The sequence below is a fragment of the Dromiciops gliroides genome, chromosome 5 (assembly GCF_019393635.1).
Source record: "Dromiciops gliroides isolate mDroGli1 chromosome 5, mDroGli1.pri, whole genome shotgun sequence".
Taxonomy (NCBI): Eukaryota; Metazoa; Chordata; class Mammalia; order Microbiotheria; family Microbiotheriidae; genus Dromiciops; species Dromiciops gliroides.
The window spans coordinates 39530933-39558445 of NC_057865.1; the positions used below are offsets into that span (position 1 = coordinate 39530933).

Genomic DNA, 27513 nt, shown 5'->3' on the forward strand with positions numbered 1-27513 from the left:
TGTTCAACGCATGAAATGCACTAAATTACAAAAGAAACCAATTACACTGAAATAGTTAGAAAAATATTAAGTTCATGGATACCAGTTAAGAACCCCAGTACTAGGGGGAGATAATGTTCAGATAAGCAAGCAGAAGACATAAAAAGAATGCACAGTTTTAGTCTTTTGAAGGAAGTCTCAATATGCTAATTCTGTGACTTTCTGAAGGAGGCTGTATTCAGATGAGCCTCCATGAGAGCCAGGAGTGGTGGAAAGAGGTCAAGAGAGCATTCCAGGTAGGGTGAATAGCTTGGGCAAAGGCATGGAGGTGGGAGGAAGCTCAAGGTGGCCAGTTTGATGAAGTGCAGCCTATGACAGGAAGGAAGGTGTCATCAGCCTGGAAAGAAGCTGGGCCCAGATTGTGAAGGGTTTTAAATATTGAAAAGAGGAGCTCATATTTTATCCTAAAAGCAATCAATGAGGAGCCCCTAGAACTCCTTGAACATCAGCGATGAGTACTTTAGGAATATCACTTTGGGAACTTGGGGTTACAAGATGTGCAGAGGGAGAGCATTCTGAGGAGGGGAGAAGCCTGTGCAAATCCAGAGGTGGGAGATGCAATGGCATGTTAAGGAATCAACAATAGGCCCTTTTGGGTGGAATTGAGAGTATATGAAAGGGATCATGCAAAATAGGTGTAAAAAGAGTACGCTGGGGTGCAGAGGATAAAACACCAGCCCTGGATTCAGGAGGACCAGAGTTCAAATCCGGCCTCAGACACTTGACACTTACTAGCTGTGTGACTCTGGGCAAGTCACTTAACTCTCCTTGCCCCGAGCAAAATAAATAAAGAAATCCAATCAATCAATCAATCAATAAAATGAATAAAAATAAATAAATAAGTTAAAAAAACAAAAAAAGTTGGATCCAGATAATAAAGGGTCAAATGGAGAAGTGTGCATTTATTCTTAGAGGCAAGAAAGACACAGACTTCTTGAGCAGGGAATGCTAGCACCAGACCACTGCTTTGAGAATATCAATTTGGCGATTCTGTGAAGGATTGATTGGAAAGAGAAGACTGGAAGTAGGGAGACCACTTAGGAGTAGACTACTGCGGTAGTCTAGGTCAGAGGTTGTATTGGACTGAACTCTGATGATAGCCCTATGAGCAGAATGAAAGTGAAATGAAGGCTTGGAGATCAATCTAGCTAAAATTCAGAGAGGTTCACCATAAGACTTGACCACTAGATAAAGATCCCTGCAGGCCACAATTAACCTAGAAAATCACATATTAATCAACTTTATTTCTGGTTATAATATACTGTATTTTTATTTCTTTTGTTAAATATTTCCCCATTATGTTTTAATCTGGTTAATACTCAGGAGTTACTGTCAGACACCTCTGTCCTAAAGTAAGGAGGTGGTGGGGGGGGGGGGAGTATTCATACAGATGACATTAGTTTCCTTAAGTTTTGGATGAAGTAACAAAGTATCAACCCACTAGGAAGAAATCCTTGTTCTCATATGGACCCAAATCATCCCTAAATGAACAGCGTTTTCCTTTATACGGAGATAATTTCGTGGACTACCATCCCAAATGCACTCTGAGTAATGCCTAAGCTGTGTAAAGGGGATGTGCTGAGTTCAAATGTCCTTGATGCAAGATGCCCCTCGCCCTCCCTCTGGCACGCTGACCCAAAGCTGGGAGTCCAGTGGGAACCCGGCCCCTTGATCAGCACAGCTCTAACCCTCCGGATGAACCACGGCCTATGGGGGAAAATGCTACATCTGGGGGTCGAGGGTTTGGCTTCTCGAAGGGGGGCCCCCCATCCCCCGACTTTATTTTTCTGAGTCCCAAAAGTCTTAGTGCAGTTTTAAGGGGCCACTCTACGAGAGTTGTCTCAATCTCTCCCTCCCGCCATGTAAACTCCTTACGAAAGGGATTATCTGATTCTCTATCTCAGTAGCCCCCAAAGCTCAGCACAGCGTCGGCACGTCGTGGGCGCTCAATAAATGCTGGCTGAGTTTGCATTCCCAAAGCTTGGCATCCTGCCCAGTACATCATGGGTGCTCAATAGATGCTGGCTTAGTTACCGATCGCCACTTGGTTACTGTCAGTGAAGCACTTATTAGGCGCCTGCGGGGCGGCCGCTGCCCGGAGGACCTTCATTCCGGCTGGGGACGTGACCTGCAGCGCTCCCGGTGTGACCTTGAACAAGACCCTTCCCCTCCCCTCCCTCCTCCCTGCACGGGCCCCTCCCCCGTCCCAGGTGGGAGAGGGGCTGACAGCGGCTCGGTCCCGGGCCCGGCCGCGCAGCTCGGGCTCCCCGCGCCGCCCCCCCATCCCAGGTCCCCGGTCCCGAGGCCCACGTACCCGCAGACCCCGCCGCCGCCCCGGGCCCACAGCCCCTCGGCCGCGCGGGCCAGCAGCCTCCAGCCCGCCATGGCGCGGGGAGGCGCGTGCTCCCGAGACGCCCTAAGCTCAACGCGCGCTGCGGCGTTTTCCTCTTCCTCTCCCGGGGCAGATCAGCACCGGAACCGGCGATGCCCGCGCCCCCCCTCCTTCCGGTCCTTCGGAAAAAGCTTTCCGGCCGGAAACAGTTCCCGGAAGCCGCAGTTCCCCGCCCACGTGGTATCAAGAACTCCTCCCCCTCAGGCTCTCTAGGGGACTGATGAGGGTGGAGGAGGAGGGGGGTGTCCTCCTCGCCTCTAAAGCCTGAATAGTGGTGTCTGGGCCCGCACCCCCCTAGGGGCGGAGCTGAACCCAGGTCTTCTAGTCTAAGTAGCCCCATTGTTACAGATGAAGAAACTGGGGCTAGAAGGGGGAGTGACTGGCTTTGCCCAGGCTGGGATTTGAACCCACGTCCTCAGATTAAGAACTATAAACTTAAAGCTCCAAACCTGGAAGGGCCTCTAGGAAACTTCCAGTGCCACCCTGTCATCTCACAATCCTGCCCGAGACACTCGCTGGCCAAGCGACCCAGAGCAAGTCACTTTCTTTAATCTGGCCTCAATTTCCCCGATTGTAAAAAGGGAGATTAGCAGTGATATCAAAGTGGTATCACAAAGTTGTTCTGAGGATCCAATGAGAGAAACTCCAAAGTCCCTGGCAAAATTTAAAGCCCCAACTGGCCAGTCCCTGGACACCAAAGGTCCGATTGTTCTCTAGAACTGGAGAAAGAGTAAACCTGGTCCCTGTTCTCCGAGAATGCACAGTCTAGTGTCCAAGGGAAACTTGGAAAATTAAAGGAAACAGGAGTCAGGTTCTAGACTCTGTAGACCAGAACATGAGAGCTTAGAGCCCCCCCCCATTCCACTGACTCTTGGTGCCAAGGACGCATATAAGTCGAGTCTCTCTTTGTGGGACATGACATCCTCCCCACCCCGCAAGGCTGGTTCCTGTGGGGCTGTCATGGGGAGCTGCACAAATTGCCTATGTATGAGGTGGTGTGATTTGAGGGACAACGGAAAACATGTTCAACCCCTCTCCTCCACCCCCACCCCCCATCTTGTTCTAACCATCCTACCTCCAAGGAACGTATTAGTCTAGTGATTTTTTTTTAGTGTTGTGTTGTGTTTTTTTTTTTTGGGGGGGGGGACTAGGCAATGAGGGTTAAGTGACTCACTCAGGGTCACACAGCTAGTGTCAAGTGTCTGAGCCGGATTTGAACTCAGGTCCTCCTGAATCCAGGGCCGGTGCTTTATCCACTGCGCCGCCTAGCTGCCCCCCCCCCCCGCCCCAGTCTAGCGATTTCTAAAAAAATCATTAGTGAAAAATAATAGTGAAAATCAGTGAAAGTAAAAGACAATAAGGGTTGCTCTATCTGGAGAGATATCACCCAGACAGTACTGGATAGAGTGTTGGTCCTGGAGTCAGCAAGACTCGAGTTCAAATTGGAAAGTGTTGTGTGAGCGCTGAAGAGTTAGCTTGGGGGTGGTGAGGGGAGGAACGGGAAGAAATGTAGACTCCTACGAGTGAGATGGGGCCAGGAGCCCCCGGGTCGCATAGCACTGGCATCTGCCATCTGTGGTATTTAGACCCCACTAGGAACTGCATCATCGTCATGGCAACTTGCCCGGATGTTTTGCTGAACTGAAACAGAAGGAAAGAAATTGATGAGCCCTTCCCCCTCCGCGTCCCCCTCCACCCCTCTCTCCCCGCCTTAGTAACTGGAAAACGAGAGAGAAGCCCCAGGAGAAAAGACTTAAAATAGCCTATTGGGCTCGTGACAGCGATATGTCCTTGTGGTTTTGTTACATGTGAAGCCTCACAGGGCATGGCATTTATTCCCACTTTAAAAAGTGGAATAAAATAATGTTTGGAGGGAGGGAAACTCCAACTAATGTCCAGATGCTGCCCTCCCAGCACAAATCACACATGCCATCTAAGCCAATGAGTTCTGCACCTGAGATGCTGAGAGGAGACTCCAGCCTCTCTATTATATAAACAGCTTCAAATAGATTGGGCAATCTCTGCTCAAAATCATTGGGTTTCATCCAATTTCTTTTCTGTGTCCTATTACTTGGCAAGAGTCTAACTTTATTGGGACCTGATAAGTGAGAATTCTGGCCTGGGGAGGATATGATTGTTGAGTCAGCAGGGACTGAACCTGTGATTTCAATGGTTTAGGAAACTCCCAAGTGAAAATAAGCTACTTTTCATTCACAACCAATTCAGTTTGAGCCTTTCTAGTCTCAAAGAGGTGCCTGGTGATTCAGAGGTTAAGTTACTTACCCAGGGTCACACAGCTGTTAAATATCAGAGTAAAGACCTGAAGTAGCTCTTTTTGCCTCTACAGGTAGCTAGCTCTCTACCCTCTATACAACACTATGGCTCATGAATTCCCTGGTTCATTCCCTAAATTGAAAATACCTTTTCCCCACTCTTCCATCTGTCCAGATCCAACCTTCCCTCAAGGCTCATTTTGAGGTCCAACTCGCCCATGAAAACATCTCCATTAGCTCTGGTCAACACTTGTTTCTCCTCTACTTGGTCTTGAATGAAGACTGGTAAGTTTTTGTCCTTGATTATAAATAATTTTTGGCCTTTGTTACATTCTGCCTCGTGTAGTTTTGTCGCTTGTGTGAGGATTTTTCTTTGTCACCTTGATTGTGAGCTCCTGAATTACATCAGGCCAATCACTTAAAGCCTCTCTGCGCCTTAGGTTCCCCATTGGTAAAATAAGGGGATTGGATTAAATGATTTCTCAGGTCCTCTCTGGCTCTAAGTACGTTATTCTATGGGTCTTTAAAGGGAAGGAGTGCATATCACTCCCACCTTTCCTATAGGACATTGCATATGAAAGATGAAATAATTTATCAGGGTCACACAGACGTTTACATAGAGGTATATGCAAAACTCAAAGAGGAAGGATTAGTAAGGGGGTGGAGGCAGGGAAGGGCAGGAAAGGCCTCATTCAGAAGGTGGTAGTTGAGCACAGTTTGAAAGTAAGGAAGCCAACAGATGAGGAGGGGAAGGGAAGGAAGGGAAGGGAGGGGAGACGTTGTGTATGAGGAGTGGGATAGCCAGTTTGGCTGAACTGATGTGTGCACGGAGAGGAGTAATGTGTCTGAAAAGTAGGTTGGATCAGGTTGTGAAGTGCTGTATCTATATTAAAAGATGAATTTTAATTCATCATGAAAGTATAATAATAGGGAGCATGCGGAGTTGATTGAATAGTGGAACAATATGTTAAGATATGTTCTTTTTAAAAATTTAATTTATTTTTGCTACATTTTAAGTTTTGAACTGTCTCTGTCCTTCCCTCCCCACCCCCCTTTAGAGAATACCGACATTTGACGCAGATTTAGAAATATATGTAAAGCCATACGATGCATATTTCTGTTGATCAGTTCTTTCTCTGTAGGTAGATAGCATCTTCCTTCATAGGTTTATTTGTAGTTGATTTGAGTATTTGTAATACTCAGAATAACATGGTTGTTCACAATTATTCTTCAAACAATATTGCTGTTACTTTATACAGTGCTCCTTAGAAAAATCATTCTGGCAATTATGTGGAGTTTGGATTGGTTAAGGGGAGCAATTTTGGGCAGGAAGGACAATTATCAATGAACTATTGCAGTATTCCAGGCAAAATTCCAGGTAATGAGAGCCTGAAGGAGGTGGCAGTGTGTGAGTGTATAGAAGGGGATGTGTGACAGAGATGTTATGTGGGTAAAAAAGACAAGATGTGTCAGTTGAATGGATATATGGGGCTAATGAGAGGGTGATGGACCTGCATGACTAGAACAATGGTGCCCTTGAAAGAAATGCATAAATTCGAGAATGGAGAAGGTTTGGTGGGAAAGACAGTGAGTTCTTTTATGAATGTGTTGAGTTTGAGGCGCCTATGGAGCGTCCAGTTCAAAATGTCCAATAGGCAGATGTGAGACTGACTCAGGAGAGAGCCTTGGGCTGGATTTATAGATTTGGAGGCACCTTCACTAAGAAGATGATTGAACCTGTAGTAATTGATGGGATTAGTGAGTGAATGAGCGGAGAGAATCCAGGAGAGAGCCTTGGGGCACGTTCACGCTAGGGGTGTGGCTTGAATTCATCCAGCAGAGAATGAAAGGATTGATTGAGCAGTTAGGAGAACCAAGAAACCACACAGTCTTAAAAGCCCAGAAAAGAGAGCCCAAGAAGGGGGCGTCAGCAGGGTCAAGCACTGCAGAGAGAGAGGTGGAGGATGAGGCTGAGGCCACTCCTCCTGTATATGCAGAGGGAATAGGGAAAACATGGAAACCGTGACTAAGGTTTGGGTTACTAGACATCTGGGAAAAGGAGATGACCCTATCTTTGTCCCTTTACAGCCTTTCCTTTTGCCCTGCTTATCAGTATCAAGAAAAAAATATTATGAATGACTGGCCTTGAGCAGCTAGGTGGTACAGTTGATAGGGTGCTGTCTGGAGTCAGGAAAACCTGAGTTCTAATCCAGCCTCAGATGCTTACTAGCTGTGTGACCCTGGGCAAGTCACTTAACCCTGTTTGCCCCAGTTTCCTCAACTGTAAAATAGGGGCAATCATAGCACCTACTTTCCAGGGTTGTTGTGAAGATCAAATGAGATAATAATTGTAAAGTTTTTAGCATGGTAACTGGCACACAGAAGGTTCAATATAAATGCTTATTCCCCTTCTTTTCCCCTTAAGGTTTGTAAAAGATATATCTATATATCTATATCTATCTATATCTACAACTTTATTATATTATATATAAGATGTATTATATGATATATCTCTTTTGATCCTTATTCTTTATTATTTTATCTATTTTGATTATATAGCATATCATATGTATTATATAATCAGTAAAGAAGATACCGATATTCACTAATAAACCTATATAATATATTTTATTACTGATCATGTAATACGACATCACAATAGTAATATATTATGGAATTTATGACAGTACAATATATACTATGTCATCTAATATAATACATGTTATATATATTACATATGTGATCAATAATATCAATTATATAATATATAATTGGTAATAAAGATATATCTGATCAGTAATAAAGATTTAAAGATATATGGTAATAAAGAAAAACTGATCAAATAGGGCAAATATATAATTATTATTACAACATTGTGAAATAGGTCCTATATTTATTAGTATGCCCATAATTTTAAAAATCTGGCATTTCTCTCATGAAGGGAATCTACTGGTGTTCATCTCTAATTGATAGTGTTAGAAAATTTTCTGGGGACAGCAAGAGGTGAAATGACTTGCTTTTGATCATAGAACTAGTGCATATCAGAGGCAAGACTTGACTCTAGTTCTTCCAGACTCCAGGCTTGGCTCTCCATCCAACAATCAAGTGTTTATTAAGAACCCATTATGTTTCAGGCACTGTACTTGTCATTCTCATCCATGATGCTGCATTAGCTCTAATCTCCATATTACAGTTGAATAAACTCCAAGATAGAAGTTCAGCTACCACTTAAAAGATAGAAGCTCAAAGAGGTTCCATTATTTCCCCATTGTTACCCAGCTAATAAGTATAGGATGGTTCAAACCCAGGTCTCCCTCGTGTCCAAGTTTGCAGGCTGTCTACTGTGCCTCACCAAGTGAAGCAAATTATTTCTTCTTAGGTATTGTGGTGAGTACCGGAGTTTTACCATCATTTTCTAACTTTCAAGTTGAAATTTATGGAATGAAAACCCTTTCCTGATGGTCAGATTGGCACCACCCCTCACTGTAAGTACCTGGGAATTCCCCTCCTTCAGTGGTGCCATGATCTCCTCTGTTTAAGAGCACTGGCCATCAGGGCAGAGCATGATTTTGCCAGGGTTTCCTGCCATGTACAGTTCTCATCCCCAACTTTCTATAAATCATCAATAATAGCCATTCAATGCACTGGAGTTTTTCCTTTGAGGCTTTTAATATTTCGGGGCTAACAGTGCGATCTCAGGCTGTGTGTCTTTTATTCTCATCTTTTCACTCTTATAAAACATCCTGCCCCATTATTTGAATCCTTGATAGTCTTTTCTATGCAGGCCGGGAGCCATTTTTGGCTAAGGGTTTGGCCTCATGAATTGCTTGTAGTGTTGATTCTCCAAAGATTGTGGTGTTCCACTATTTACAGCCACAGGGTATCGCTATGCTTCATACATATTTCATTAAATCCTTCAATACTTTAGTGAATCTCTGACCTTATCACTACCTCCATTGGTGCCAATCCCCTACTATCCATCCTTAATCATTTTGTGTGATTTTCATCAATGTTCTTTCTTAGAAGCTCCCTAGCATATCTTCCTGGGGGTCCAGGGACAATTCCTCTAGATCTTCTTCCATAAGGTCAGTATTACTACTATCATAAATATAGGCTTTTGTAGTAATTAGCATCTTGAGCTCACTGCATAATTTTACCCAAAACAATCTAGTCCCAACTCTTTTTCCTATGAACTTATGGGCTCAGCTCATTTCAGTTTGCAGTATTAATATATGCTACATACATCGATAATTTAACTTGATTGGCTCAACTGTCCAACCACATATTGTAATTTGCATAATATGCCACTTTGTTTTCACTGGAATGATGGTTAGATCAATCTCCTTTGAATAAATGTACATTGTAGTGAAATTTTAAAATGGCTAATTAAAAAATTAATATTAAACACCAGAGCAAGCAAATACACTAGCTTTGCAAGTATTTGCATTTAAATAACTTAGATTTCATGCTTAAATGTCAAAACTTTGCAGTTACTCCTACATGTCCAGTAGGATTCTCCCCCTCCCCCCCACCCCATTCCCACTTTTTCTCTTAGTTGGACCTAGCATATATTCTATTCTGGTTCTGCTTACCCATCGCCTTTGCCTTATTCTATTTTGAAGGTCCTTTCATATTTGTTCATATCTTCGTATTTATGGGTCTTAACTGTATTATAATACTCAATTGCATCGATGCATCACAATTTATTTAAACATCCCCTTATTGTGGGGCATTAAACATGATTCTGGTTTTTTCTTTTCCTCCCTTAGCAATTATACATAGTGCTGCTATAAAAAAAATTCTTCAAGCAGATAGCTATTTTTGTTTGTTTTTGATAACACTCTCAGGGCATATTCCCAACAATGGAATTATTGGGTGGTAATTAGGTTCTTATTGCCATAAATCTTTCTTCTTTCCTGTCTTTGCTAGCGTCTGTATAATAATCTAGTATTGAATCAAGGCATGGACTTAGAATAACTTTGAAAATGGCCCTTAACCTACAAATAAGATTCAAAACTTTAGTTATACTGGTGCCAGGGAGGCAGTTTAATGAAGAAGAAGACTACCTCCAAGATGATTTTCCTCAATAGCTCCCACAGTTATTATACACACAGCATCTGGTACCCATTTATAGGTCAGGGTAGGCAGGACTAATCGACCTGGCAAACTAAATAGTCAAATAGAGAGTCAGGGATGTACTGTGGAATGATGTGAGATTTGACTCTTCTACTTAGTTACCTTGGGCAAGTCATATGCCTTAGTTTTCTCACATGTAAAAATGAGGAGATTGGACCAGATGACCTTTGAGGTCCCTTTCATCTCTATATCTCTGGTCCTATATTATTCTTTCTCATTCCAAATTCTACTTTGATTTTAAGGAGAATGACACAATACTGAAGCAGAATTATTCCAAACTAAGCAGTTTCTAAACTCTTTTTCTTCTCCATCTTCTCTCCATTCCTCTCATGTTAATCCTTCTGCCTAGATGTGTTCCGCTGAGGGAGCTTTGATTCCCCAAGGTCTTTGTCACTTGGGAATGAGAGATGAAGCAGAAATTGGGAAGGCTGGGACTCTGACTTCCTGCTCTGGGAAGCCAACTAACTGTTGATAAGCTCTCAGTATTAAAGATACTAGATGGTTAAGACACAGCACTGCCATTATAATTATACTATAGTTAACGAGTCTTCTGAAACTAAAGCTCCACTTTCAATAAATGGCCATTATAGGGGGCAGCTAGGTGGCGCAGTGGATAAAGCACCCGCCCTGGATTCAGGAGGATGCCTGAAATTGGCATTATTTTTAGTTGAAGCATCTCAGGAGGCTCGGTGGACAGCAGAGCTAGGAGATTGGAGAGGTCTCATGGGTCAGAGTCAGGCAATGGCTACCTCTGGTCAGAAGTCTGGGAAGACAAAGAGCAGAGATCAGCAATCCAGGTGAGAATATTGAGTAACTCACGTGGGCAGTTTCACCACCTCCACCACCAGCAACACCTGCCTTGCTTGTATTTCCATCCTCAGAGCTTAGCGCAGTGACTGGCCTGGAGAAAGCCCTTCATAAATCCCTTTTCATCTATTTAATCACTTGTTGCCTTGTATGAGAGCCAACATTCTCTCAGACATATTCCATATGAGATGACTGTGGTGTCTGGACACACCCCTTACTGGTTCTCTTCAACACTAAACAACCTCTCCACCCCTCCACACCTCTCAGTCATTGGTAGAGTGGAAAGCTCTCAACTCTATCTTTGGAAAACGTCCTCAGTGGCATCAATTGGTCAGTCAACAAGCATTTATTAAGCACTTTTAGTATTATATACCAGATACCATAATGGGCACTAGAGATACAAAGGCAAAAGTGCAATAGTTCCTGCCCTCAAGGGCTTATATTTTATATTTTAAAATATATTTTTATTTATTTCATTAATATTTCCCAATTACATTAAAAGAAATGTAAACATACATAAAAAACTGAGTTCCAAATTCTTTCCCTACTCCCTGCCCCTCCCCCATCCTTTGAGAAGGCAAGTAATCTGTTGTTGATTATACACATGAAGTCATGCAAAGCATTTCCATATTACACGTTGCAAAAGAAAACACAGAACAAAAAAACCCCATGAGTCCTTTGGAATTGTCCTGGATCATTGTACTGATCAGAATAGCTAAGTCTTTCACAACTGATCATTAGTAGATATTGCTGTTACTGTGTACAATGTACTCTTGATTCTGTTAACTTCATTTTGCATCATTTTCCTTTTCTATCATATTAGCCAATCTCATAGGTGTGAGGTAGTATTCAGAGTTGTTTTAATTTGCATTTCTTTAGTCTATAGTGTTTTAGAGCATTTTAAAAATGTAACTATTGATAGCTTTGATTTCTTCTTCTAAAAACTGTTCATATCCTTTGACCATTTATCAACAGGGGAATGGCTCTTATTTTTATAAATTCGGCTCAGTTCCCTATGTATTTGAGTAATGAGGCCTTTTTCAGAGAAACTTGTAAAATCTCGCCCCCCCCCCTCCCCCGGCCATTTTCCCATTTTCCCATTTTCCTTCTAATTTTTTTTTTTTGTGTGTGTGAGGCAATTGGGGTTAAGTGACTTGCCCAGGGTCACACAGCTAGTAAGTGTTAAGTGTCTAAGGCCGGATTTGAACTCAGGTCCTCCTGACTCCAGGGCCGGTGCTCTATCCACTGCGCCACCTAGCTGCCCCCCTTCTAATTTTGTTTACAAAACTTTTACATGGCGCTTTACTGTTTCTAAAGCCCTTTAAATGTTTTCTCCTTTGATCTTCACTTCAACTCTCTCATTTTCCAGATGAGGAAACTGATTTTGAGAGTGGTGAAGCCTAAGACTGTATGGCCAGTCACTATCCAAGGCAGGACAGATTAGACATCCTTTTACCTCACCAGCCTCACTTTCTTGTTGATGAGTTCCTCCCAGAGCCTCCGTTTTGGGGAGAGACCCAGGCTAGACATGATCCATGCACTTCCATAGTCATGCTAGGCTTCTGGCTCCTTTCCCCTCCTACTCCCCTGCCTTTCAGCTCCCTCTTATGGGTTGTCTTCTCTTTTTAGGAAGTAGGCTCTTTAAAGGCGGGAGCTCTTTCTTTTTGCTTGTATTGGCATCCCCAGACTTAGCCCAGGGACTGGCGATAGCCTCCCCTTGCTTTACCTTGTGAGGACAGCGCACCCTTGTGGAGAGGATGGGGGAGGAAGGTGCTCCTTGTAGCCAGGAGATGGATGAGTGGTGCTGCTTAGCTGTCTCCTTCACTTCGTTAGTTTCATGCGTATTGAATTTCTCGTGGGTTAGTCTAAGAAATGAAATTATTTTCTAAGATAATTCAGTCTCGGTAGCCATGTAGGTCTGCGTTCTTCCAGCATCCCTCCCCAATCAAGTCAGCCTCAGGTTCCCTGATTGCATGCATTACATGGAATGATGTCTTTTTGCAGCAGGATGTGAATGTGGATTCCATATGAAAACTAAAGGTCTTTTAGAATGTTTCTATGTGACATAGAAATATATTGGATGTGTAGAGAAGTAGAAGAGATCTCCATTTTGAAAGCCATCAAGGGACTGAACCACCAAGGATAGGATTTTCTCCTTTACACTCTTCTTCACATGGGCAATCCAATTGGAAGAATCAGTAGGAGAAACATGGGGTTGTCTAAGGCTCTCTCACACATCCATATGCGCTGATGTACATTTTCATTCATTCACCAAGCACTGGTTATATGTGTAATATGCTCCAGGCTCTGGGCTAGAGACTGAGGACATAGAGAAAACGAATCCAAAGTAATTTTGGCGAGAGCAGGAAGGTACTAGCAATCCAGGGGATCCAGGGATGCCTTCGTGTAGGAATTGACTCTGGGGCTGAGCTTTGAAGGGATCGAAGGATTCCAAGAAGTCATGTGAAAGGAGTGAAAACCAGGCACTGAGATCAGGCTGTGCAAAGGCCCAGGGAGATGGGAGATGGTCTGTTCTGCATGGGAAGGACAAGTAAGCCTGTTTGGCTGAAACCAGGTGCGTGAGGGGGAGTCATAGGCCACAAGTGTGGAACGAGGGGCTGGGGGCAGATTGTGAAGGGCTCTTAATACCAGACAGAGAAATGCCTATTTTCTCCTAGAGGTAATTGGGAGTCCCTGGAGTTTCCTGAGCAGGAGTCTGGAATGGCCAGAACAATGTGGCAGCTTCAGGTAGATAGATTGGAAATGGGGCTGGGGGTGGGATGGGAACTCTGAAGGCAAGGAGAGCAACTAAGAGCCCACTGCAACAGTCCAAGGCATGTGTACTGGTGGTTCCAATGATAAGGGCCTGAATTAGGACCGTTGAAGTACAAATGGAGAAAAGGGGATTGGGCAGATACAAATGATGTAAAAAAGCTGGCTTTCATTAAATTTGATCATGTCTATCACAAAGGGAACTGAATCCTGTCTCCTGCCATCCTTTTCCTAGGCAGGAAATTAGGCCTAACACCATACCCTGAAACATGTAAGTATAAGGTCTCTGTGGACCTGTGGCCTTTTCATTCCAGTAGCAAGTAGAGTAGAGAGAGGGTGCTAGACTTGGTGTCAGGAAGGCCTGCGTTTGAATCCTGCCTCTGACACTTACTTGCCATCTGACTGGCCAAGTTATTCCATCTTTATGTGCCCCCTAAGAAACTCCCTAGGGCTTATTGATTAAGTCATAGATGAGTTACCACTCTTTAGTGGAAGGTGTTCCCACACTAGGAGGGCCCTAAGCTTAGGAAATCCCAAATCCTGTGGATATTTATGTGTGGTGTTCACAGGTGTGCCCTTCATAGTTGCCTCCCAAACCTGTCAGGAAGGCAACACATTAAGGCTACAAACCTGAGCTTTCCATATGCTAGCACAAAACATTTCTCAGTGGCTCATAAGGGGACCAGTGGAAATGGGATGTGGGGAAGGAGGGTTGAAGTAAGGGAGAGAAATTGGAAAATTTAAAAAAGAGGAGGCCAAAAGGGGTCAGGTAGAGGCAGGCAGGGGCAGGGATAAAGCTAGTGACTAAGTTCTCTAATCTTTTACAACACTTTGGAAGCTAAAAGTCAAATCTCGTTAGCAAACTCTTAGGGTCTAACCACATTGTTTTGCATTCAAATTTTGTTGTATTAAATAGTGATTTCTTGGAGATGTTCTATCAAGAGTTTGGATGTATAGTTATCTCCCCATGATGTGTAAAGGATCCAAAATGTTTTGGCTCCCCCTTTGTACCAGAGAAGAAGTCTGAATTTTTTCTTTTTATGGGGTGTTTATAGTACTTTATTGTAAAATTTGGGGTAAATATTTGGTCATAGGCTCTGTGTTGTCTGCTGGCCTTTGTGTGTCATCTGTGGTTTCTGCAAAACTCCCCCTAAACTCCCATTTAATTTCTTATGCTGACCTGAGATAGAGTGAAACCACAATGGAGTAAGTTGTGATGTAGAAGGGATAAGTATAATATTAGGAAGTTGTGGCTTTCCCCAAGTGGCTGCATTTTGGGTTAGCCAGTAGTAGTTAGCCACTAGTTAGCTAGTAATGGTGTGGAAAGGCATACTTGACTGGCTTCTGGAGGGATAAATGTAACCTCTTTGCCCTGATATCATTTTCCTATTTTTATTATATGATGGATACGTTGACTGAATCAGAGCATCTCAAAGTTTTAGATGGGATTTTGGCTGTCATCTCAACCAAAGACAAAAGGAATCCACTTTTCAAAACCCCTTACTAGTGCAGATGAAGTATGCAGAGAGCTCTAGTTGGAAACTCAACTCTTACCTCGGTCACTCACCACCTGTGTGATCTAGACAAGTTACTTCATCTCCCTTGATCTCACTTTCCACATCTGTAAAATTATGAGGTTGAACTCGACTTTTCAGGCCCCTTCCACCTATAAATCTGTGATCTAGCCACTATATTATTTGTGTACCCCATTCTTTTATCTACTATGGAAAAAAACTAAGAAAATGTATCTGTAAAGGCTCAGCTATTGGGACCACTTTGGTGAATGCCATTTCATCAGGAACGAAGATGGCATCACCAAAGTATTGATTACTGCGTCAAAATAGACATGTGTATGTGTAGGTGACATCGAGACGTCCAAGGCTGGATTTTTGGTAGAAGAGGATTACACAATGAGGAACTCTGGCCAATGACTCCGAGGATAGCAGTAGTACCTCCTCGACCATGTAGGTCCTTGCTCAGGAGTTGGGTAACCCCTTTGCCATTCTGTTCTCTCCAAATACCCTTCCCAAGCATTCATTAGTGGTGCTTGGCCATCATCTAGACACTTTGAGATGCCATGTAAACATCCCACTTCAATCTATTACATGCCTCCAGCCACCTGATAACTTGGAGAGTGACCAGGGAGCAGTAATCATAGTATCTCAGCATCTGAAGAGTCAACGTTTCCCATGTTCTTAGAGAGATGGCTCTAGAAGGGTTGTCTAGGCCCCAGTGGTGTTAGAGCAAGGTGGACTCATGATGATGAGGGGCCCAATCACATGACCTAAATCACTAGGAAATGGCCTTGAAAAGAGAAACAAGAACACAACTCTTAAAAGGAGATGTTGTTGTACCCAATTTATTCATAAAACAATACAGTTTAAATATTTATGGTATTTTTTTCAGTTAGACATTTCACCATCATTCCCAAAATGTTGTGCATTTGGCTGACATGTATTTGCAGAGTTAGGAACTATCATGAAGACATTGTAGATCACATGAGGTCTCTGATTTTACCCATTCAAAAACAGCCCAAGTAAACAGCAAACCAAAACATATACAACAAATAATAAAAAATGCTTGATATTGACTTGAAATTTATTTCCTCATCTGTCCAAAGGAAAACCATCGGCACCTTTTACTCTCTATGCTTATAAAGCACTTGCCCTTTCTATCTGTGAGAGGAATAGATCTAGAGTTAGAAGAGGCCTCGGGGACCATGAGGTTCAAATGCCTCATTTTATAGTTGAGGAAAGGTAAAGCCCAGAGAGGCCAAGTGACTTGCCTGAAATCACAGGGATTCAAACTCAGATATGGTGACTCCATGAGATTTATAGAAATCAAACATTCCAATTCTTGATTAAAAACATTCCAGATCAAAAACTGCATGCCACTCTTCCCCCAACCCCCCAACATCTTGATGCTTTTAGGTAATGTCTGGAAACAGAATTTGGCAAAACCAAATTAGAGACCTAGTAAATCTACCCATGCTCGGGCAGATGAGGTCTACCTAGGCCTTGGAAGCCTATCACATGGCCTCATTTCCTGTGAATTGAATGGGCAGGGTCCATTGAGATCTAAACAACTTTGTTTCTGGGAGCTGACATAAAGATGGAGCCATCCCTGCAGTTTAGTTAACAAGGGGGACAGGGCTGGGCCATGCTTGTCTACTCCTTAGTGAGAGGTGTAGCAGTGAAGCAATGAGACCTTCTGGTATGGACCTGATGGATTCAGTCTCCTTTCATTTTCATTAGTTTGCTATGGTTATTCTGCTACTGGTATAGATGGTGCATTCTCAAGCAGTATAGAAATGTCCTGTTTGAGCTGATCCTTCTGTTCAACCCCCAGAGTCTTCTAAAAGACCCAGGACCACTTCCTGAAATCTGTGTCTCTCCCTTCCCTAAGAAGAGCCTGGCAACAACAAACCAATCTTGGCAGGGAAGAATCATAGACGACAACTGCAAAGTGGTATTATTTTTATTGGAAACATGCAAAATACAGTCCATGCATCTGCCATTTTGAAAAAATCTTTCATCCTTTAGCAGAGAAAACCAAATGCTTTTTTTTTTTTTTGGCTATCGATGCTCAATAAATGTTTCAAAATGCTTTACAGTGTAAAGATAATAAGAAATTTAGCAAAATTTCAACAAACCTGTATAAAAAACGGATACATATACCATTTTATTTCAAGGCGACATGCTGTAATGTAAAGAGTAAATTCTTTTTTTTTTTTTTCTTCATAAAAAGTCTTCAACAATATGACTGCTTAACAGATCCAAGCCTTTGGGCTACACATGCAGAAAAAAATGTCAGTTAAAAATCACCAAAACGTGCTATTTTACATTTTTTTAAGTGCTGGAGTAGTAGGAATATTAAGTAATAGCAGGAATAATACTTGAGAACTCTGTAAAAGTGTGTGGAGAAGTTCATGGTGCTGGTGTCCTGGAAGACTCATACATATCTGAGGAACATTTTGGTTTAATTCCTTTGCCGTTGTAATAATCCACGACTTGATTTGGAACTTCAGCCAAAACACTCTTTGCAAGTGCAGCAGGAGAAGCCTGTAGGAGAGAAGGCAGATAGTCTGACATGTTTCCAAAGGCTGGGAATCGGAATCAAGGGCTCTCTGCAGGGATCTCTTATTCATTCAACAATGCTACCTTGGGCCTCTAGGGCAGTAATGTCAGGCTCAAATAGAAATGGGGCCACTAAACAGTACATGAGGGTCTCTGCCACCTTTCCCTGCCAAAGAAGACCACATATCAACATTCTCTATGTTCTGTTGTATTTGTATTTTGTTAAATGTTTTCCAATTATATTTTAATCTGGTTTGGGATTTACTCGGGAGTGTTGTGGGCTGTATGTTTGACATCTCTGCTCAGTTTGATTAAATTGAATTAAATGTTCAACTGACATTTAAAAAATACCTACGGAAAGAGGTGTGGTACTCATTTGGCTGCACTGGGGAAAGATACATGAAATCTAAGTATTTGTCCCTCAAGATGCTTACATTGTACTGGGACTTGGGGTTAAAGCATCTATTTAAACAAGTAAATATATGCTAATTTGAGGAGAGAAAGTTCAGTGACTCTTAGAGAATGGGGAAAAACTTTTCCCTAGGGGGTGGCACCTAACCTGGGCCTTAGAAGAACAGTAACCACTTTGAGAGGTAAAAGTGAAGAGGGAATGCGTTTGTTTCATGGGGGGACAGCCTGGGCTAATGCATGGAGCTGGAGGGTGAAATGCTGAGTTCATGGAATGGCTCCCTATCCAGTTTTACTGGAATATATTTCTATTTTTATCTCTATTTCTACTTCTACAGCATTGCTTTAGCTAAATATTTCTTGACATTTTTAGGTCTAGATAAGTGAAAACATGTGTGTGTATAGGTTCAAATCATACACACACACACACACACACACACACAGACACATGCAGACATGTGTGTATTTGTTGTTCAGTTGTTTCAGTCATGGCCAACTCTTCCTAATGCCGTTTAGGGTTTTCTTGGAAAAGATACTCTGTGTGTGTGTGTGTGTGTGTGTGTGTGTGTGTGTACACACATGCATCTACCCATCTAGCTACCGTATTGATCTATCTATGCTTAAATCCTAGATTTGCCATTTCCTATCTGTGTAAACTTGGACAAGATCTTTATCTCGGTTTTTTTATTTGTAAAATAAAGATGTTGAAATAGATTAACGTTTATGCCCCTTCCAGTTCTAAATCTTTCCTCCCATGAACCTATGTATATAAAGATATTTATTTTACGAATAGGCTAATTTCTGTGTATACACATACATTATACACACGTATCCACACAAGTAGATATAAATAAGGATGTAGGTATGGATGAGTGTCTATGAAAATATACATCTCGATGTATACACACAGAAAAGTAAAGATGTAGAGTGTAAAGAGTGTTGAATGCAGAATCAGAAGATGTGTGTTTAAATCCTGGCTCTGGCATCGGCTGCTCATGTTTAGGCCTCGGTTCCCTTACCTATAAAAGGAGGAGAATGCGTCTTTACGCTTCTATAATATAGTTATAATCAGATTCGTTGACGCTATAAAAATCATTGGCCCCTTAGTATGATAGCTGGTGTGCATTCTAAATCAGGACTGACTCAGTCCAGAAAGAATGAACCGCTGTGGCCTGTACAGCCTTGAATCATCTTCTCTCCTGGATGTTTAGGCAATCACTTATGCATAGTAAGGAGGTCCTAAGGCTGATCACTGCACCTGGGCTGCTAATGTAAGCCAGTTCAGTAATCTAGAAACCTGTGGGAATAAATGTCTTTCTCAGGCACCTCCAGGGAAGGGTTGTATCAGAATGGAAATGATTCCCATTGTTCACGTCTATCTTTCCTTATTTTCGAGCTGGGAAGAGGGGAAAAGACATTGAAATAGAAAGCTACTAGCCTATGTAAACCCATAGTACTGCATGTGTCTGAATCTACTTGTGGCTTCTTCATGGGAGAACTTGATAGAGCTTTTCCAGCTCATTTTACAGATGAGGAAACTGAGGCAAACAGGGTTAAATGACTTGCTCAGGGTCACACAGCTGGTAAGTATCTGAGGCTACATTTGACCTCAGGAAGGTGAATCTTCCTGACTCCAGACCCAGCACTCCCATCCACTGCACCACCGAGCTGCCCCCTGGATAAAGACATGGACGCCATCATTCCCAAATGTGCAGATGACAAAAATCCTTGGAGGGCTGACCAGTGCCCCGGATCAGGGCACAGAAAAGATTTGGAACGTTGGGACAAGTCTAAAAATATGAAATTTTGATTGGGAGAAATAGAAAGTCCAACGCTTTTATAAAAATGACCTCTTTGAAGTCCACTTGATAGGATAAGAGATCCCAGAGAGGGTAAATTATTTTGCCAAGCTTACAGCAAACCTGGGATTGGGGCCAGGAGTCCCAACTCAGACCAGTGAACTCGCCCTGATATCCCTCTCCACAGAAGCAAATTAAACTGGAGAGGAAGCATAATACAGTGGCAAGAGCACTGGGTTTGAATCATGCCCCATGCATATGGTCTGTGTGACCTCCAGACAGACAAGCCTCTTAACCTCCGTGGCCTGTTTCCTCCTTTGTGAAGCGAAAGGCTCGTACTAGAATGGTCTCTGACGTCCTTCCCATCTCTAGAGCTAGACCTCAGTGACATAAGCAGAACTTCTCTTCCTGCCTCCTGAGGCTTGTTTTTATTTCATTTAGGCATATCCTTATGCACTTGGTAGTGAGTGAAGGTGTGTCTCCGTAGGAGTGGGCTCCATTTTACCTTCTTTTAAAAAAGTGAGCCTAATTATCCATAGCCTTCTTGAAAAGCAGAAATGTCATTAGGAATAATAACTTTGCATAGATGCCAGTCTAGGGGTTTCAGGGATTCCTGCCAGGGTCCCAGGAACTCAAGGAAAACAGTATTTGGGTAGAATGGCTGCTGTCATCATGTGCTATGCCTTCAGGGAAGACACTGACATTGGCCCAGCGGGGAAAGTCAGTCCCGTGCCCAACAGTGATGTTAATGAGGACTCTCTTAAAGTGCTCAAATGTACTTGAAGTTATATAGAATATGGTCATTGATTCTAGACCAAGGAAACCACATGATATGAATTCAAATAATGTGGCCCTGGGGCAGCTAGGTGGCACAGTGGATAAAACACTGGCCCTGGATTCAGGAGGACCTGACTTCAAATCTGGACTCGGATACTTGACACTAGCTGTGTGACCCTGGGCAAGTCACTTAACCAGCATTGTCCCCCCCCAAGAAAACCCCCACAAAACCTCCCCCACGAAAACCCCCAAACAAATAATGTGGCCCCTTGCAGGGAGGTTCATTGTCCACATTAATGGGGATTTAAAATCATAAGCCAGAGTCTGTAAAGTCAGTCTGGGATACAGTTATCAATAATGTATTCCCTGATCCTTCCCCCTCCCTCCTTGTATCCTCAATTCCCAAGAAAACACACTTACATGCTTAAAGTTCCTGAATGGCACAAACTGGACAATATCTCGAAGGACAGGCTCCCCCTTGGGGGACCGCAGGATCCCATCGTCCCCATCCAACATCTGCATGTCACTGAAGTCAGCATTGCCAACACCGACTATGATGACCGACATGGGGAGGTGGGAGGCATGGACAATGGCCTCCCTGGTGTCAGCCATGTCTGTGATCACGCCGTCTGTTAGGATCAGCAGGATGAAATATTGCTGTATTCAGGCAGCAGAAGGGGTTGAGGGAGGATTGGGGGAGGGGAAGAGGAGATAAGGAGACAAGGATAACAGCAATCAGTCAACTGGTGCTTTCCCAACCAGCATCCAGACTCATTAGACCTTATCACCTAGGTCATAGATAACTTGAGATATCTATTGGTGGAGGGAGTGCCTCCCACTACCTGAATCACAGACCCTTCCTATACTATGGTATCATTGTAAGCAATTTAACATCCCACGAAGCCAACCCAGGTCCTAAATAGTTTATGGTGATATTTGCCAGAAGAAATATCTCAGGAACTAACAACCTCTGTTATACTATTTCCAATACGCCCATGCACAACATGCAGAGTGAGTTAGTGTTGGGGAATTAAAAACCTATCAGCATCTGAAAAATCCAGTGTGACTAGCTTTAGAGGAAAATGCATTTAAAAGGCCACAGAGGTGAATGTGCTATTTAGTTATCCCTTAAGCCTAAAAATGTGTATTTAAAAATTAGAGCTCAGTCAAAGACATAACTGAAGAGCACTAGGAAATGGGTAATAAATTGAAACTGGTCATAAAAGGAGAATGTGGAGATAAAAAATTTAAAACCCTGTTCATCTCATGATTTGAAAGCATTTTACAGGAAGAAAAAATCTGTTCCTTCACTAAAAACTATATCTGTAGCCTTGGTTAACAAGCCATTGGACCATTGGTTCTATTGATCTGGAGGATGAGGTATGAAAGTGTAGATGGATCAGCGCAATCCCTTACTGTGAAAAACCAAAACCAAAGCACAAAACTCAAGTCATGCTGATGGCACATCTAGAGTAGTAGTTTCACATAATCTGTGAAACACATCATTGATTCAGCTCAGTTTTTCTTCCCGCCTCATTTCTGTCTATGGATTGATTTCTCTTTATAGCCTGCCCTGCATTGGTACATCCCCATACTGCAGTTCAGATAATAAAGTAAAACAGGGAAATAGCCCATTGGATAGCCTTTAGAGAGGATTTATGGGATAATACTTGGGAACCTGCCATCCTCCTACATTCAAAAATGCTATTAAGGATTCATTTACACTTCTATAGGACCGTGCCTTCCAGGTTCTTAACTCTAACCCACTACAATCATTCCATCACTTCCTTTTCATGTTATCTCAATTTATTATTATTGCTTCAACAGAGAGAAGATCAAGAAACTGAAGCAGGGTACTAGGAACGAGGGGAACTATCCAGAAGGATGAGTCAAAGGGACGGATGCTCCTTTTTCTATCCCAGGGCCTCAGCAGCCCAGTTCATTTTACAAAAAGACCCTCCCTAGAGAGCTCATTTTCAGTCTAGGACAGGCATGATGGTCAGAAGGCAGTGGAGAAAAGATGAGTTGAGGAGTGCCAGGTACCTTGCCTCTCCCCTTACCGATGCCTCCTTGGTGTTGGTCTCCTCAGATGCAGACTTGGCCACCTTTTGGATGATCGGGGCAATGTTTGTGGGCCCGTAGAGTTGTAGCTTAGGGAGGCAGCTCTGGTAGGCTTCAACAACTCCTTGGATTCCTTAGGAAACAAATAAACCAAGACAAAATGATCCGGGTAGGAGTGAAAATACCTCATGGTGCCCACATCACGGTGGATTCATCTAACATAGGAATAATGGGACAATGTACATGGGCAAGAGGGACCCTGTGGGTTAAGGTCCAGGGATGGGTGTGTCAGCAGTTAAAAGGTGTTGCTGGGGGGTGGGCAGCTGGGTAGAGCAGTGGATAAAGCACCGGCCCTGGATTCAGGAGGACCTGAGTTCAAATCCGATCTCAGACACTTGACACTAGTTGTGTGACCCTGGGTAAATCACTTAACCCTCATTGCCCTGCAAACATTTTTTAAAAAAAGGTGTTGCTAGGGTCAGGCATTCACTCATGAGGGAGGGATTGTGGGGCCACTGAAGCTGGATGAACAAAAGTAGGAAGGTGAGAGAGTGGGAGGGAAGGTAGCATTTCATGTTCATATAGGTTGCACCAACACTCCACAGGAAACTCTCACTGTGGGACCTCCAACCTGATTGTGTATGTTATTTATTGATACGCACATCAAAGACGTGTGGTTTCATCAGGGTGGGTCTGCCCTCCTCTGACAGAGATGTGGCCCTTTTATATCTTGGTTAGACAGACTTTGTAAGCTACTGTGGCTGGAAAACTCATCAGCTTGCAGTCAATCTGGTGATGAAGCTGTCTGACTTGAGCTATGCTTGACCTCTGCTGATGGGCAGTCCATCATTAGACTCATAGGCAACACCTTTCCAACTTCACACCCACCAGAGCTTAATTCCAGTGGCATTGCCTTCAAAAACCCAAGATCATCTCCACAGCGAAGTACCACAGGAGGAGTAGTTAACATTTACTTGTTAATAGTGGGGAAATTATTACAAATTTGATTTAATTTCACAAGCTTTTATTAAGCTCTGTGGAAATTTATTTTCATTTGGGGACCCTACCTTTAGGCTGAGATTAGAAAGCCTTAGGCCCTCAGTGTCTCTCCCCCTCCTCCTCCTCAGCTTCAGCTGAGTGAAAAAGCCCCGTGGGCTATACAAGACGCCAGGTCAGACAGCTGGGGGAAAAAAAAAAGCCCCCAACTCCCTCTGACCTGAGCGGATCCCGGATAGCCTGTGCTGAGGCCCGTGAAACTTGGAGCGCACCCCCCCCCCCTGCCCAGCCACAGCTCTGGCTGGCGGATTAGCTTGGTCTGTGGGGGCGAAGGAAGCCCAGAGATTTGAGTGGAGAGAAGAAAAGGTATATATAGACCTGGGAGATGGACTAGGGGGAGTTCGACTGACTAGAGGAGGAAGGAGACTAGAGGGAGACGGACTAGAAAAAGAAGGAGCGAGGACGGACTAGATAGAGAGACAAGATTAAGGAGAGAAAGGCTGACTAGAGAGAGGAAGGAGACTAGAGGGGAGATGGACTAGAAAAAAGGAAAAGTAGGGGGACGGACTAGAGAAGGACGGACTAAGAGAGAAGCTGACCAGAGGGGAGCCCAGACAAGGACGGAGGAGAGTTCGGTTCAGAAAAGGAGAGCCGGGTCTGACAGGGTTACAGGCCTTAATACAAACCAGGGAAAGTGTAACGTGTCCTGAGGTCGGAGGAGGCTAAGGCCCTTATTGTATTCAAGAAGTTCAAAGAGCAGCAGGTGCGAAAGAGACCACAGGAAAGCAGTCAGGTTGTACACTTTATTTCCCTGTATTCCTAATTTTAAATATTATCTCATAAATAAACTCTGCTTTGATTATTTGGTTAAGAGGCTTCTTAATCTTTAGTTTATCAGTTTGGGAGCAGTGTGGTGGAACTTTATAAACGGCCCACATTAAATTAACGAAGTCAGATAGCCAAATAGTCAACAGTCCCCAGATTAGTCCTCCAGTCAGCTTTAGCCCCCTAAATTAGGCTAGTCAATTCAAAAATATTCTAACAGCTCCTAAGACATGCAAGGGTTAAGTACTGGGGATACAAAGACAAAAATGAAAGAAAGTCCCTGTCTTTGATGTGATTATATTTTACTGGGGGAAGGAAGCAAGTAAAGAATTCAAGGTTTCCATTCTCTGGGTGTTGTTTGTTTCGTTTGTATTTGGCTCGTTGTGACCCAGATTTGTTTTGTTTTTGTTTTTATTTTTTGCAAAGATACTGGAATGGTTTGCCATTTGCTTCTCTAGCTCATTTTACAGATGAGGAAACTGTGGCCAACAGGGTTAAGTGACCTGCTCAGGATCACACAGCTAGGCTGCATTTGAACTTAGATCTTCTTGACTCCACTGTCCTATCCACCGAGCCACTTAGCTGCCCACTACTGGATAGTGTAATAGTTAAAATGAAGGTAAACTAAGGGAAAAAGTTCCGAGTATGATCAATTTATTAGTGAAGCCTGAGTTTACCAGTAAATAATATCTCAGCTTCCTCAGCAAAGCTAAGACCTCAAATGAGGGCGATAGCTCTTTTTTATAGTCTGGGAGAGGGGAGATAGCTCTTTCTTTCTTTCTTTTTTTTAATAGGATAAGCTCTTTAATGTTATCTGGTCAATTTTACCTACTTACATGTTTTCTTTTTTAAATTGTAAAAGTAAAGATAGCTCTTTTTTATAGTTTGGGGGAGTTTGAAACAAAGAACAAGACTTTGTAGGTGGGAAATGGGTTATGATTGGTTAAAAGAGCTTGATATCATCAATGGTGCAATCAATATGATTGGTTATAGAGTAGGGGTGTGGGAGGACAATATGATTGTTTGGAAATTGGGATTGGGGGCTGGAAACAACCCCCTCCTTTCCTCCTGTGACTAAGAAATGTTCATTATTTGAGTTCACCTGCAAGGCTAGAGATGGTGGACAAGACTTCTTTGGGTAACAAACGAGATATCCTTGGAACAAGAATAGAACAGTTATTAACAAGATTGCTAAAATTAGCTCACAGGTTAGCTGAATTCTGACTTAAGTTCAAAGACAAAGAACCACGACTCAGTCAGTGACAAGACAAAATCAATTAAAGGTATATAGGATTAATGAAAAGATGATACAGAATCAATCTGATTATTTTAATAGTCATTCCATAGTGCATGACAAAAAGTAGGTGGTTAAAATGCATTTACTGACTGTTCTAGGTATCTGCTTCTCTTTTGCCCTCCCTCTTTCCTTGTTCAAACTCCGTTCCTTAAGTTGGACAGCTAGGTGGACACTTATAATACTGGGCAAGTTGCTTCACCCTGTGTGCCTCAGTTTCCTCATCTGTAAAGGAAATGGCAAGCCACTCCAGCATATTTGCCAAGAAAACCCCAAATGGGTTCACAGAGAATCAGATATGACTGAACAACATCCTTAGGGGAAGGGATGCTGAAACAGCATTCTATTTCCAAGTAAGGTCAGGGGAGCTTCTCAAAGTTTCATTGGAGCTTGGAATTTGGATAAGTGAAGTCTGTTCTGTTGTGTTCTCATGGAGAGGTTGTTTCGGGACTCTTTGAAGGCATCAGCATCCATCTTGTCCTTCCCTACAGTCTCTAGTTTGAGCAATAGCTTCCAAATTATTATTCATCCTTGTTCTGCAAATGAACTAAGTTCAATGAAGCCTCTCACTGTTTGAGGTCTTCGAGATCTTGCCTAAGATAAATGGGCTTGGTTTTCCTTCCCAAAACAGGGGGCAGATGGGTTGTAAGAGCACGAAGCAGATGGGGGACGGCTTGTTTCTAAGATTGACTTGGTTGGAATCAAATAGTTCTTGGAGTTTAAACTTCTGGGTGTGGGGAAGAAAAGGAAAGAAGCCAGAATGTGCTTATAAACAGAAGGGGGAGGGAGCAGAAGAAGTGGAAGGCAGGGCCTTTGGAAAGTGGAATGATCCAGAAATAGGGGCTGGGCCATACTGTTGCCAAACACAAGGATGATTGTCTGTGTTGGTGCCAAGTTGACTTGAGGATTCAGGGTTGGGTAGAAGGTGAGTTATCCTGGCACGTGCTCCTTCTGGGGAGGAAATTAAGGTTGGAAGCAAGGCATCATGAAAAGAGAGCTCCCTCAAGCAGACCAGGCTTCTCCCAACATTTGTTAGCTGTGTGTGAATGAAGGAAAAAACCCCATTCATCAAGCACTATATATGTGTCAAACAGGATATAAATAGAAAAAAATGAGATCAAAGAGATAACAGAAAAGGGCAGGCTTAAGAATATGGCATAGGGACCTTGGGAAAAGTCAATATGTTAGATGAGAGTGCCCTCAGGGGTCTTGGAGTAATAGAGGTGGGCAGCTAGTAAGTCTTGGAGGACCCTAGGGGCAATGATTATGACCATCGTTGTATCTCTTTGAATCTTCATTTCTTTATTGGTTAAATGGAGACAATTGGGCTTTCACTGCCTCTGGTGCTGCTATAGGGAAAGTGCTAGATGAATGTGAGTGGGGATTGCTACCTAGCCCAATGGACATATAGAGACATTTTGGGCAGGTTTATTGTGGTAGAGGTATGTGGGCTTATTGCAGTAGAAGAAAGAGTTGTTCTAGGGTAATTCTGTGTTTAAAAAAACATTTTTTTGTTGGTTGGTTTATTTAGTAGAATTAAATGAGGAAACCTTTGGATGAAGCTGACAGAATGGGGAACGTTGGCAATGTCCTTTGGTGGTGGTGGGGCATCTAGGAATAGTTTTTCCTGAAAGGGTGAAGGACTCACTACTTGGGTGCATCATTTCTCATATCTGCACACAAGACAGTCATAGACTCAACACTTACTCCATGTGTGTGACTCTTGGACATGTTTTAAAGGGACTCAGTAGTGGACTGACCAAGCCTTGCCTACTGAGTCAGCACTGCCTTCTCTAATACAGGCTTGGAGTGGCCTTGAGTGCCTTGAATGTGCCCATTTTGGCCAAATTGTTAAAGC

At 43.0% G+C, this 27513-nt stretch overlaps 2 protein-coding genes across 4 annotated transcripts in view; both read right to left on the minus strand.

The window, feature by feature from the left end:
• The window catches only part of MRPL3 (mitochondrial ribosomal protein L3), a 36681-nt gene extending 34141 nt beyond the window's left edge, over nt 1–2540 (minus strand). Inside the window, exon 1 of the mRNA XM_043969310.1 lies at nt 2354–2540. Coding sequence (XP_043825245.1) covers nt 2354–2424 — 71 coding nt within the window. The 5' untranslated portion in view covers nt 2425–2540. The remainder of the gene's footprint in view (nt 1–2353) is intronic.
• A 13232-nt stretch (nt 2541–15772) lies between these two features.
• Nucleotides 15773–27513, minus strand: part of CPNE4 (copine 4) — a 441978-nt gene continuing 430237 nt past the window's right edge. For all 3 annotated transcript variants that reach the window (XM_043968781.1, XM_043968782.1, XM_043968783.1), the window contains exons 14-16: nt 22540–22673; nt 20900–21136; nt 15773–17480 (exon numbers count right to left, since the gene is read on the minus strand). In XM_043968781.1, the coding sequence (XP_043824716.1) occupies nt 17346–17480; nt 20900–21136; nt 22540–22673 (506 nt within the window). In that variant the 3' untranslated portion in view covers nt 15773–17345. The remainder of the gene's footprint in view (nt 17481–20899; nt 21137–22539; nt 22674–27513) is intronic.